General features: G+C 37.0%; 1 protein-coding gene across 1 annotated transcript; it reads right to left on the bottom strand.

Moving 5' to 3' along the window:
* Positions 1-11,950: 11,950 nt before the first annotated feature.
* On the bottom strand, positions 11,951-14,880 carry LOC149164985 (laccase-3-like). Its single transcript, XM_089431051.1, has 6 exons — positions 14,649-14,880; positions 14,370-14,521; positions 13,756-14,000; positions 13,535-13,663; positions 12,506-13,447; positions 11,951-12,396 (listed from the first exon to the last, which is right to left on the bottom strand). The coding sequence occupies exons 1-6, from the start codon at positions 14,751-14,753 to the stop codon at positions 12,266-12,268; spliced, it is 1,704 nt and encodes a 567-aa protein (XP_089287177.1). The 5' UTR covers positions 14,754-14,880; the 3' UTR covers positions 11,951-12,265.

The following is a 14,880-nucleotide window of genomic DNA, read 5'->3' as shown; positions in this document are numbered from 1 at the left end:
AGGAATATTCTTCATCTAAGTAGCTTCACTAGCCTCCCTGATAAGGAATTCGAATGTGACTAATTGTTCTTCCTTCTCAACGTATCCATATGTGTGACCAGTCCCCTCTTCATGTGCCATTATGGACCAAAAGGAAGTGGGGGATTTGTAAGCTACAGATTCTGCAGAATCAATGGTTTGGAATTCTGGTTCTTGAACAGGATTTCCAAGGAATTCCTTTTGAGGCTTACCACTAAGCAAAAATGTTGTTTTCCTTATGACAGGAGATTTGAAGTTGGTAGCAATAGAAGATTTTCTTGTAGAAACTACTACTATAGAAGCAGGAATATGTTCTGGGCTCTTTTCAGGACCATAATCCTCCTAACCAGACTCTTCTTCTCTCGTTACCTTATATCTTGCAGACTTCTTTTTCCTTACCAGTGTATTAGTAAATGAAGTGGTGCTCACACCACCACAAAAGACATTTGTATATGTTGGACCCAATCATCTACTATGAAAACAAATTCAAAAGAAACTACTTTCCAAACAATCAAGACACTCCTTTGGCGAATTTCTGAACTCCTCTGGTGCATGGGCTTTGCCCTTCATCTTATCACTTCGACTCCCCCAGTCCTAAAAATTTCCAAACAATGCATGTAACACAAAAACACTTTAGTATTATCCCTTTACCACCTCCCCAGCAAAGGTGCCAAAATGTTGAGTCAAATTACAGCCTTATAATTTTATTAACATAAATTATCAACTCAGGAAGGTAAGCTTGTGAAATGCATACAAAGTATATGTAGGCTTAACACTATAAGTGTTGATTAATCTAACTAGCCAATCACACAAAACCAATGACTCTTTCCTGCATCAATCACTTAGCAGCAAAGGCTGTAGAGTGGATCAAACTTCCCTCTACAGCTCTTAAGATTGCTGATGATGATTAGGAAAAGATATAGAAATCAACTTACAAGAAATTCAGAAATTCAATCAACATTAGAAATCAAATCTTGATTAACTGAATTTCACACACGAGTAGAAAATTAATTCATTTAATCTAGTGCTACTGATATATTAGAAAGAGTGCATCAGCTGTAAAAATAAATTATTGCTACATAACAGAAATAAAATGCATAAGACTAAACTATGGGAGTTGTGAGCAAAGGGGGCTCTCCATTAGTCACAACCTCTTGAATTTCGAAGAGCTTTCTCACTGAAATAGATAAAACATATATCTTTATATTAATCTGAAAAAGATACAGTCAAGTACAATCGGATACACAGTCTTGTGCTAAAACCAACCCAACAATCTAACAACCCCTATCATAGAAACTAGGGCAAAATTTATACATTTACAAAGCCCATATATGGATCGAAATAAAGGAGACTACTATTACAAAATATCGATTTTAGCCATACTGGGTCTAATCCATGCCTGAAAGTGTGGATTAGATGAAACTCGTTACATGGTTGTAGCTTTTTTCCAAACGGCCAACAAGAGAAGGCTCTGAACCTGGGCGATGTTTTTGGCATATCTGAAACGGCCAATAGGAAAGAAACAATATGTGATATATTCCTCACAAAACCCATGTTCCCATTTGACTTAGATATTTGTGGAACATGGCTAACCACTGATGTTGCTGTAGGAAATTTGGGTGGTTACAGGGAATCCATGACTGCAAGAAACCCACCACTGCAAGAAATCCGAAGTGTTTGCAGGAAATAGAATCGTATAACTGTCTGAAGGAATTATGGGTTTGTTTTCGAATCAAAACAAATCTGCACAAGAACTCGAGATTAGTGGACATGGTAATTAAATAAAGAACAACTAGCTAAGGAACACTCAAAGTTAAGGTAAAAGACGCTTTTTAGTGTTAATTTGCATACTTTCAACCTACAACACCCTTTTGGCAAAAACATAAGTATTCTAACCGAAATAGGCATAGTAGGGGTTAAAGATAGTTCAAAATGGGAGAGGTAAAGTATGGAAAAAGGTGTCAAAATCGGGAAAAACCAAGACCCAACAAATTCTATTAGTAGTTGAGGTACTAAAATAGATCTTATTTCATGCATTTTGGATTTATTATGCCATAGGATTCCAAGGAAGGTTTTCTAGCTATCTAATGTACAAGTACTCAAGTAAAGTAGATTTCTAGGAGCTTTATTTTTAGTAAGCTCTTCCAAATATATGTTGAACAACAACCTTTAGATTAAGGATGAGTTATTCTTTGTCATTCCTTTTTCATATTATGCTCATATGAATTAGATTTAGAAATTGGAAGAGAAACCATGGAACACATATTACAAACAATTATTTTTTTGTTACACACCAAAATCACTCTATTACATCACGTATATATGGTGCTTATGAGATCCAACACTTTCTAAACTAAAAAACGGTTGGTTGACAAAATACCTCAACAACTTAGCTAAACAACAAACCAAATCTACCTATTTACTAATGTAAACATTATTTCCAACTCCCTCCCTTAATGCTTACATTATTACATGATTGACAAATTATGTTTACATAATTCATATCTGTCTCACTGATCTTCATCAGGACTCATATCCACTATGGAATTTCACAAATACTGCTCTTTCACCAACACATCTTTGAGTTGTAAATTGACCTCCATTTAAAACATAACTACTTCTAACCATTGCTGTTGAACTTTGCAAGATCAACAATATTGGCATCTCAGTTCGTCGGGGCTTCCACAATAAAAGTTGTCAAGTAATGAGCTACCCTATGGACCTACTACCATTTGTCAGATATTTTACTTTCGGGTATCTGTGAGTTGCTAGGATGGTGATATGGATATGAAGTGTGTTCAGAAGTTGACCAAATAACTTGACCTTACTAACACAAAGGATCTCATAAATTTTCGAGTGCCATGAACAACAAACTATAACAGTATAAACACAATCAAACTAGTGATGAGTTGAAGGGTTTCAGAGTGCCAAAAACCACTAATTTGAATTATGCAACATTGTTCAATAACTAGTTCTGCTTTTTACAAATAGAATTAAAAAAAAAATGAAAGACTACACATAAATCCCATGAAAATCCCATGAAAACAAAACCAATAAACATCTTTTTACATGAAACTATATGCATGTTTAGCTGCTGCAATCCACACAAATCAAGGCAACCCTCTTTCATAGAATTAGAGTTCCATGCTAGTCTCAACTTAACAAATCCGGGACAACACTGTGATTTGAATTTTCTTATTTATGCCAAGCATTGAAATGGCCCACACAACACAGTATAAAGATAAACTCTAAACAAAAAAGAAAATATGTTAAAAAAAATGAAAAAAAAAATAATAATAAATAAATAAAATGCCCATAAGACACACTATAAAGATAAACTCTAAACAAAAAAGAAAATATGTTAAAAAAATTGGAAAATAAAAAAATAAAAATAAAATTCGTTCGAAGATAAATTAAATATAGAATTTAATATCACATTCAGAAATTAAAATAAAAAACTAATTTATAATAAAATGAATAAAAAAATATGATATTAAAAAATATATTTTTATAAATAATAATAAATTAATATATATTCATTATTAATATTTTAAACTTGTAATTAAAATTCAAATCCATCTGGTCTGAATCTTTGAAATCTTCTTAAAAGTAAATTATGTAAAGAAGCACACAAACGAATTTCGAAAAGTCAAACAACTTTTCAAATTTAAAACTCCACGTGTTCTAGCCCTTTGAAAAATGTATCTATAATTTAATATAATATTTCAAATTAAAATATAAAACTATATTATAAGCAATTAACTTTAAAAATCTATAATAATAATACAGAATTTAAATATTTTATAATTAAGAATATTAAATAATAAAGTATAATCATTTATATTTTATAATTAAGAATATTAAATAATAAGGTATAATCAAAGTAAATGAGATATATGGTAATTAATATTTAAAATTCCTATTAAAAAATTAAGATGTACATCATTCTTGTTTGAATTTTGAGTTCCACTGGAATATAGGGAAATTATTCCCATAGAATTTTGTTTTTAATTATTTAAACAGAAATAAATTATATTAGTTATTATTATAAATATTTAATTTGATTAGTTATTATATTGAATTTTAATGGAGTGCTAATATCATGCAAATTAACATAAAATTATAATTTAAATTTGCGTGTTAAAGGATGCTAGCTTGAGTTTATGGTGAATAATTTATTTCTCTGATTTTTTTGGGACATATTCTATAACTAACCAAATTATAATATTTATAAAATTATTGTCTTTTTTATAATAATTATAATTAATGTAATGTATATCTAATGTAATAGTGACCGTTTAGTTTTAGAAATTTTCAACCCTCCAAAAATTCCCATTTCAATTTTATTATAAAAGAAAATAAAAGCCTCCTCGTAAAAAGACAATCCTAGCCTATACCTGTGCCGTTACCAAGCCCACTAATAAAAAACAGTTCGCCTTCACGTCTGATGCTTGTTTTAACTACGCCACCAATGGCCGTAGATTTTACATCGCTAATTTTAATTACGCCACTAATGGCCGTAGATTTTAAATCTATACCGATCCTGCAATACGTTCAGATCTTTGTACTTCGTAAAGTATTCTGAACTGGTTATTGATATTTCCTTCTCCCTCTAGCACTTGCGAAGGTCTGCAGGGGAGGCTCCAATCTTGCCAAAGGACCGTGGTCGTTCTTCTCTAGGAACACCATATCCAATCCGCACGGTAAGTGGCCGTCTAAATGGCAGTCCAGAAATCACATTCCTGCCCAAAGAACGAAGATAATTTAATGCATTTAATATCAAACAATAATTTGGGAATAAATTCTATAATATAGATCTAGGTTCTTTGACCCCTAGAAAATATTTGTTAAACATTTTTTTTACGTCTGTGATTGGATGTAGATGGATTCTAATAGTACTTGACATATAAAATAGACGATCCTTCGCACATTTTCGATTTATTATGCCGTAGAATTTAAGGAAGGTTTGCTGGTTGTCTAATGCAAGTAATCAAGTGGAGTAGATTTCTAGCAGCTTGATATGAAGGGAGGGAGCTCTTGTCGACAACCTTCAAATTAAGGATGAGTTATTCTTTCTCATTTCTTTTTTTCATAATATGATCCTATAAATTAGATTTAACGGGAGAATTGCAATACTTTGTCATACAGTTTGTCTTTGGATATGATCAAGCTAAAGAGAAGATAAATTTATATATAGATGAATTTCTATAGAGCAAATGTGGCACAGTTGGTGCAAGGCCTCCGGGCATGACCGCGGTTGGGCACCGGGCGAGTCGACGTGCACGACGGGCGCACGGGCAGGCGCGCAATGCGACGGGCTTGCAGAGAAAATGCGACGAAACGGAGAACCTTATGTGACGAAACAAGAGGACGTTTTACGACACTTAGAAAATGCGCTGGAACGATGGAGCACTTATACCCATTGTGCGTGGAGGAGCATGTGGGCAGGCCGACATGGCAAAGGGCATGCACAGGGGTGTTATATCACTGTTTTGGGGGTCGGCTGGAGTGCCACCGCCCACAGTGGTTCCACACTAGAACACATATATATATGCATGCGTTGAAGATCATTTGAACATCCAACGAACTTGGACAACTTCGCATAGCTCAAGAAAGGAAGAAGAAGTGCGCAGTTTTGAAGAGGAGATGTGCATAGCTCATGCGCACTATTCAAGGGCGCATTCTTGGTGATTCTTAGAGCCGGTTGTGGGTTGGGCAAGGTGTGCCCAGGGTTGTCTTTGTTGCAGTTTTGTGTCGGGATTTACAAGGGGGTCTTGGTAGCTCGGGTGAGCACCCTCCCTTCGTGCAAGGCGTGCACATGATTATTGTAAAAGGCTGATTTGCCTATATTGTAAAAGAAGCTAAGTATTGGCTTGGAGCTTGCCAAGCATTACTTGTGATGATTGTATTATTATGAAGAAAGATTGAATAATATATATTGTCGGGCAGACTTGTTCGGGAGTTGCCCCTCCCCTTTATACTGTGCAATTGTTATTGTCTTTTATAATTGCTGTGGATAATGAATGAGTATGGGTGTTCATTTGTATAAAGGATAAATGTAATTTTACTTGGTTGCAAAACACAAACTAAGTAAGGACAAGTGAATTAGGCGTAGCCCATGAATGTTAGTATTGGTGAAAAGAAAGCGTTCGGTGCTGCCACACCTCGCTATAAGCGGTTGGAAGACTACCGCAGGTGTAGGGGTGTTACATGTGGTATCAGAGCTCGGTTTGAGCTGGTGTTAGAGCAAGGTTTGCTCGTGAAAGGTTTGAAGCTTGTGAACAGGTTCAGGTGTTGAAGCATTGAAGCCGGTATACACTTGACAGGTGAGAACAAGACTTCGGTTTGAAGCCGTAGAGCAGGGTTGCTCGTGACAGTGGAAAGGGTGCTTGCAGGTGAAGGAAACCGTTTCACACAAGTGGAACAAGGGTTGGTTCTAATTGCAGGTGACTTGGTGAAGCTGTTGGATGGTCGAAACTAGATTGCAAAGGAGGAAGAAGCTATTAGAGATGGCAGCTGAATCTCAAGCTGGGTCTAGTCACGTTGTGAAAGATACTACTATTGGGTTCATTGAAAAGGTGTTGGAAAAGATGGAGGATATGGAGACCTCTTGGTATAAGAAGATGGACTTGTTCGCTAAGGAACAAGAGGCCAACTTGAAGATAAAGGAAGAGCTCGATGAACTCCAAACACAACACGATGAACTCCGGACACAATATGAGTACACTGATCTTATGTGTACACAACTTGAAGTAAGGATCAAAGAGGTTGAAGAAGCAAGGGATCAGGGTCTTGCAGAGATCATGAACTTGAAGAAATCTCTTGATGAAGCCAAGGATGAGATCGCAGTGTTGAAGAAGGCCGTGAGGCATAACTCAGGTGGAGGAGTGCCTCATGTGAAGGTCAAGGAACCGAAATCTTATGATGGCACAAGGAATGCAAAGACTCTTGGCAACTTTCTATGGGACATGGAACAATACTTGGAACGGTTGGGTCTATCTAATGATGAGACAAAGGTCAAGGTAGCTGCTCAGTTCTTAACAAAGGATGCTAAGATGTGGTGGCGAAGGAGGTTGGATCAGATTGCCAATGGCAGTGCTGATGACATTACTTCATGGGATGACATGAAGAAGGCTTTGCAGACTCATTTTAGTCCTCAGGATGAAACATGGGAAGCAAGGACAAAGATTAAGTACATAAAGCAGACCGAGAGCCTACAAGCATATCAGCGAGAGTTTGCAAGTGCAGCTCTAGAACTTCCTGATATGGCAGAGAGGGACAAGGTGTTCAACTTCATTATTGGGTTGAAGCCTTGGGCACGCAATGAAGTGAAGAGGCAAAAGATTAGAACACTTGAAGAAGCTTTTACTGCTGTTGACAGGTTGGTGGAGCATTATGATGAGACTTCTGATGATAGGAAGAAGAAGTCCGATAAACCGAACGATAAGAAGAAGGATGATGCTTCGAAATCGGATGATAGTTCGAAGACAAAGAAAGCCTTGAAGTGTTGGATATGTGCTAGACCACACACGGTGAAGAATTGTCCTTCTAAACCAAAGGTGGCTGCTATTGCACAATCTGATGCGAAGAATGAAGGTGCTTTTATGGGGATGATGCAGATACTTGGTGCTTCTACTTCTACGGAGGTGGTCTCTAGGAGAGATCCTGAAAGGAACAGATTGGAGTATGTTCGAATGAAGGTTGGAGGTGCTGATGTACTCACTATGGTGGATAGTGGGGCTTCTCACAACTTCATGGGTGAAGATACTGCGAGAAGGATTAGGCTGAAATTTGTACCGTCAAAGGCACAAATGAAGACAATGAATTCTCCTCCTATTGAGATTCTTGGTATAGCTAAGAGGGTGGACACTACACTTGGTGAATGGACAGGGAAGGTTGACTTCACTATAGTGTGGATTGATGACTATGAACTTGTATTGGGGATGGAATTCATGAAACAATTTGATGCTATGATTGTTCCACATTTGAAGAAGCTCTACATTTATGATGGAAGGGAAGATGTACCCTTTGGTGTGCCAACCATTGGTGTGACAAGGCCTGATTGTAAATTAGGAGTGATGCCAATGGAGGATGAGAAGAGAATGGGAGACATGAGTAAGCGATTGTCTACTGTTGAGGTAAAGCTTACCGAGCAGTCATTGGTCATTAGATCACTTTCAGATAGCATCTTGGATTTGTTAAGAAGGCTAGAGTTGGTTGAGGACGATGATGATGATGAGGAGGTATATGTGAGGCCGGATGTCCAGAAGGAAGACCGGGTTGCTTATCTACAAAGGATGGAGATTGAGGATCCTGACAGATGGATCGAGTTGATTAGTGAGGGAGAGCCTTCAGGCTCTACTCCCTCTACATCTTCTTAGATGGATGAAGAAGATGGGGCTCATTGTTAGCTTCTCATGGTAGTGAGTCCCTTAAACATATGGAGCAGGTATGACTGGTGCTGCAGGAATGGCTTGGCATCAAGCATCATGACATGTTGCAGATGGATGGAGTTTCCATGGACCTGAGCATGGATTATGGAGATAGACTCTTGATGAGTCGAGGATGTGGCAGATGTTTGAGGAACAACTGATGATGGCATGAGGATGTTCACTCTCAAGATTTGAGCGTGACAGTTGGATTAGCTACCCAACTAGTTCAGACATGGGGTCGCGAAGTGTGCAGAGATGTGTTAGCATTTTGTTGGAGTATCATGGTAGAGGTTCACACGGCGACACATGATGAGGTCGACACGAGATGTTGCAGTGGAGATTGTGGCAGAGGGGTCGATGATCATGGATCTAGATGATATCTGATGGAGGACATACCGTAGAGGTATATACCTTGGTATGGAGTACTTGGTAGCAGTTGGTCACTAAGGTGAGACATGGTGGAGATGGAGTTCTACATATGTTGCAGGGATGTTTGCCTTATGTGGAGAAGTTGACATCATGGATATTGATGATCTTGGTGGATGGCTACCGGGATGGTATGATGTCGAGGACGACAATGATTTTAGGTGGAGGAGAATGTAAGGCCTCCGGGCACAACCGCAGTTGGGCGCCGGGCGAGTCGGCGTGCACGACGGGCGCGCGGGCGCACGAGCGGGTGCGTGATGCGACGGGGTTGCGGAGAAAATGCGACGAAATGGAGAACCTTATGTGATGAAACAAGAGGAAGTTTTACGACACTTAGAAAATGCACTGGAACGATGGAGCACTTATACCCATTGTGCGTGGAGGAGCATGTGGGCAGGCCGACATGGCAAAGGGCACGCACAGGGGTGCTATATCACTGTTTTGGGGGTCGACTGGAGTGCCACCGCCCACAGTGGTTCCACACTAGAACACATATATATATATGCATGCGTTGAAGATCATTTGAACATCCAACGAACTTGGACAACTTCGCATAGCTCAAGAAAGGAAGAAGAAGTGCGCAGTTTTGAAGAGGAGATGCACATAGCTCATGCGCACTATTCAAGGGCGCATTCTTGGTGATTCTTAGAGCCGGTTGTGGGTTGGGCAAGGTGTGCCCAGGGTTGTCTTTGTTGCAGTTTTGTGCCGGGATTGACAAGGGGGTCTTGCTAGCTCGGGTGAGCACCATCCCTTCATGCAAGGCGTGCACATGATTATTGTAAAAGGCTGATTTGCCTATGTTGTAAAAGAAAAGTATTGCCTTGGAGCTTGCCAAGCATTACTTGTGATGATTGTATTATTATGAAGAAAGATTGAATAATATATATTGTCGGGCAGACTTGTTCGGGAGTTGCCCCTCCCCTTTATACTGTGCAATTGTTATTGTCTTTTATAATTACTATGGATAATGAATGAGTATGGGTGTTCATTGGTATAAAGGATAAATGTAATTTTACTTGGTTGCGAAACACAAACTAAGTAAGGACAATTGAATTAGGCGTAGCCCATGAATGTTAGTATTGGTGAAAAGAAAGCGTTCGGTGGTGCCGCACCTCGCTATAAGCGGTTGGAAGACTACCGCAGGTGTAGGGGCGTGACAGTTGGGATAGTGAGCCTAGATTTCCTATTAATTAGACATCAAACACATGATTACACCTTTATCATAAAACATTACACCAAAAGAGAATTATTTATCATAAAGAATTAACGATTATATTTATTAAATTATGTATATTTTTTTTGGAAACTAAATTTCTTACAAAAAAATTCATTTAGAACTCAAAAGTTATCCCAAACATAACTAACACATAATAAAAAATTAATGCTAATTAGTAAAAGGGGAGCACAAATGCTACCAATATATGAACCATCCAATACTAGTAGCCAAAGAAGATTTAATTATTATCTATAAAAATAAAACTGGTAATGAATAACTAGTAAAAGTCATTACAAATTCAACCACTTTATATTTATATTTACTCTGAAATGTTATAAAAACACACACACACATATATATATTGCTCAATCTAATTATAGACGAAATGGTATTTTTTATGGGAATCTAGCAATATTTTTATACACAATTGTGATTTTTTGTTGTTTAAAATACATTTTTGAATGCATTAATAGATTAAATCACATTAAAAAACCTTGGGGCACTCATTCTATAAATTAAACAAATAAAACTTTCTATAAATTAAACAAATACTCAAGTTTTTAAAAGTCTTGCTAAAATTACTTAGAAAAAGTGCCAACAATTTTTTTTCTTAATTTTTTCTTCACGGCTAGTTCCTAATTTTTTCTTAACGGCTAATTCTAGGCAAGGATGCTTTTCTGCTATTTAAACCTTTGTGAAGATTGATTTTTTCACCATTTGTCCTGAGGATGAACCACATTAGTTGGTTCGAAACACATTAGTTGGTTCAAAACGTCCACCACATATACACTATGTGATTATTCTGAAAGACATACTTATTATCAATATAGATCACAAAAGTCTAAGATCTAACAAAAATCATTTCGTTTCTATAAAATTTATAATATAATATAACATCCACAAATTAATACTAAGTATATTTCTTATTGGGAGGCCACGACATAGTTGCTTTAAAAAAAGCCCCAAGATAGTTTAATTCGTGCTAAATACCTTGCTTCTTACCTTAAAAGAAAACCAAGAAATAACTCAATTCATACTAAGTACCTTGCTTATTACCCATAAACATAATTACCTTAAAAATATAAAAATATAACTAAAAAAATACATTTTTATAAATAACTAATAAATACTAACTATTCCAATATATCTTAATTATTAATATTTTAATTTTGCAATGAAAAAATAAAATTCACATCCTTCTCATTGTATCTTTGCAATCTTCTTAAAATAAGAATGATGTAAACGAAGAACATAAACGAGTTTCCAGAAGTCAAACAACTTTTCAAATTTAAACTCTGCATTTTCTATACCTTAGAAAAGGGTATTTACAATTTAATACAATATTTCAGAATTAAAATATAAAACTATATTATAAGAAACTCACTTAAATTTAAATTTAAATTTAAAAATAATATATATATTAAAAAAAAACTATAAATATTTTATATCTAGGAATATTTGATAGTAAATCACAATAAATAAATTAGATATATGGTAATTAATATTTAAATTTTTTATTCAAAAGTCAAGATGTGTACCATTGATGTTTGAATTTTTTAGTTCCACTAAAATATCAACAAAATATTTAGATAACTTTTCTTTATTATTTAAACAAAGTTACATTTGATTAATTATTATTATAAATATTAAGTTCGATTAATTATTATTATAAATTATAAATTGTTAATAACTAGTAAATCAACATAAAATTTATTATTTAGATTTATGGGTTGAGCTTGAATATTATGGGGAACAATTTGGTTTTCCAATTGTTTGTTTGGGTTTAAGTTTGTGAGACATGTTGTCGAACGCTTATGTTAAAAAAAAAAAAAAAAACCATTCTAATTTTATTAAAAAAATAAAAATAAAAATACATTTCCGGCTATAAAAATCACGTGAATTCAATATCCCAAATAACAATCCTGACAAGAATAAAAGACAACCCTAGCCTATACATGTGCTGTTAGCAATCCCACCAATAAAAAACACAGTTCGCCTTCATGTTTGAGGCTTATTTTAACTACGCCACTAATGGCCGTAGATTTTACATCGCTTATTCTAACTACGCCACTAATAGCCGTAGATTTTAAATAAATACCGATCCTTCAATGTGTTCAGATCCTTGTACTCGTGAAGTATTCTGATCTGGTTATTGATATTTCCTTCTCTCTATCTAGCACTTGGGAAGGTCTGCAGGGGGAGGCTCCAATGTTGCCAAAGGACCGCGACCATTTTTAACTAGGAACACCATATTCAATCCCCATGTTAAATGGTCGTCTAAATGGCAGTGCACAAACCACACTCCTGTCCAATGAACGAAGATAATTTGCATTTAATATCGAGCTGTAATCTGGGAATAAACTTGGTATGATAATAATCAAATTGAAGAGCAAATGAGTTTCTATATATATACCTGGATTGTCAGCTTTGAATCTTATTGCAACCCACCCGCTTATTGGAGCGATCACCGTGTTGCGCTGCGGAGGATCAACCAGATTAAACTTAAGCGGGTCGGTTATTGGGTTATAGTTACCGAAACCTTGTCCCACCACGTAAAAGTTGTAACCATGAAGATGCATTGGATGGTTCTCTGCCACGAAGATGTTTGTTGTCTGATACACCAGTTGTACTGTTGAGTTATATGTGACAACTCTCACTTTTGTTGCGAGATCAGGAGCCCAAAGTCTTTTGGGAATATCGTCCCCTGTATAGTTGAATCTAAGGGGAGGTTTTGATGGAAAATCCCTCATAAACACACCATTAATACCGAAATAATAAGCTTGCAGCAGGGCCACGCTGGGCAATACAAAGGACATGTTGTTCATGCTTGCACTGAGCCTTGTTCCGTTGGGGCCTTGACAGGTGTTTCCAGCTTCACATGGAAGTAATCCCAGACCAACTGTGGCGATGAGGCTATCATCTATGCTATGTGGAACGTCCACTGGGAACACTTTGGAATTTAGGCTTCGCAGTGCTGTACTAAATCTAGTGACGAGCGCAGTGTCATTGTAGTATGGAAGCTTAGGTAAAACGGGGCGTGTATTTTGATGTCCCACGTACTCAAAAATGGCTGTAGATGTAGTGTTATCGAAATCGCCTGCTGCTTGATTATTATAATCTCGGGCGGCCATATAGTATCTGCCCACGGCTTGGTCGGCGGTGACAAGAACATCAGTAGTCTGGCCGGGAGCAATGACGATTACATCTGTTTTGTATGGCATGGTGTAGGAACCATCCACAGCCACTACTGTAAAGTTGTGGCCTGAGATCTTGAAAAAGTGCGCACTACTGAGTGCAGCATTGACCATTCGTAGAAGGTAAGTTTCTCCTTGTTTTACAAGAAACCGAAATGTTCCTGCGTCAACAATATCTACAAGTCAATATTTATCAAACTGATTTCTATAATTTCAATACCTGATCTATGCAAGGAAAGTATTAATACCTGCGCTAGAGCAGTTATACAGGTCTCCTGGCTGTCCATTTAGGGTATATGCATCCGACAAATTGGGCGCACCACCAGTGCGGAGTGCTTCGTCTATAACCGCGATAGGGTCAGCGTTCCACCATTCTCCTGTTCAATTACAGCATCGGTTTTAATCAATATTACCATTAAAAAAACATTAATGATTTCTATGTTGAAGATCAAATTAAGCAACTCATTACCTATTATAAGAGGAGTTTCCCCATGGGGTTTAGGAAAGGGATATGTGCTTTCTTTCTTAGGGTAGATTACGAAAGCTCCATGCACAGTAGCTAGGAGCCATGACACATGAGCATGCCACCACAAGGTTCCTTCTTGATCAGTAATGTTGAATCTGTATGTGTAACGTCCACCTGGTTGAATGGGACATTGTGTAATATATCCAGGTCCATCAGCCCACCCTGAACGCAGCTGCCTCACTCCATGCCTGACAGATACAAGGACGAATCTTATAATTTATACCCATCAAATATATCTGTAAAGACCGCATCTATACACATCAAATCTATCTATAAACATCAGCAGATAGGCAACGCATATCCATTATACAGATTCGTCTTAAATGTGAGTTGTGAAGTATCATCTTTCATGTTTATGTTTTAGTTTCAAATATATCAAGGTTTTATATACAAGGTGAATGATAATGGAACCTTGACATACCTTCAACGAAACCGTAAACAACAGAACCTTGAGCTAACAACGCTCATTTAAGGGGAATCTAAGGGGAATCCATATAATGGATAGGCGATGCCGCATCAAATATCTTGTTCTTCCCATTGAGGTTAGAGTGACATACCAGTGAATAGTGGCATTGTACTTGGCTCTGTTATAAACTTTAACAATAAGACTGTCCCCATTGCGTACATGAATCGTTGGGCCTGGTAGCTGTCCATTGACGACGACTAATTCATACGTCTTGCATAGCCTCGTAATATTCTTCGGTTCGAGCTGTGTAGGCGTCCAAACATCAAACATTAAATATATCCACTACTTCAGCCTCTAGGCGAAGCCTTTCATTCTTTCCTTATGGTCTATCTGGCTAAAAACTTAAAACTGGCTAAAAAACAAAACTTACAATGAAGGTATATCTGTGGACGTCTGCATTTGTAAGGGCAGCAAAACAAGCAACAAATACGATTAGAAAAAGAAGCCTGAATGCACATACTGGTTGCAATGACATTATTACAACGCTTGCAAAACCTGAAAATGTTATCTAACTAACGGCCTTCACTAACTTAATAAATAAACGAAAGAATCGTTCAGCTGCGGGTAACAGCACTCGACACTTATGCATTACTGGTCTGCTA

This window comes from Pinus tabuliformis, chromosome 5_1, assembly GCF_031772625.1.
Source record: "Pinus tabuliformis cultivar Carrire ecotype Pingquan chromosome 5_1, CPIR1, whole genome shotgun sequence".
Lineage (NCBI taxonomy): Eukaryota > Viridiplantae > Streptophyta > Pinopsida > Pinales > Pinaceae > Pinus > Pinus tabuliformis.
This window is presented reverse-complemented; position numbering and strand designations above follow the sequence as displayed.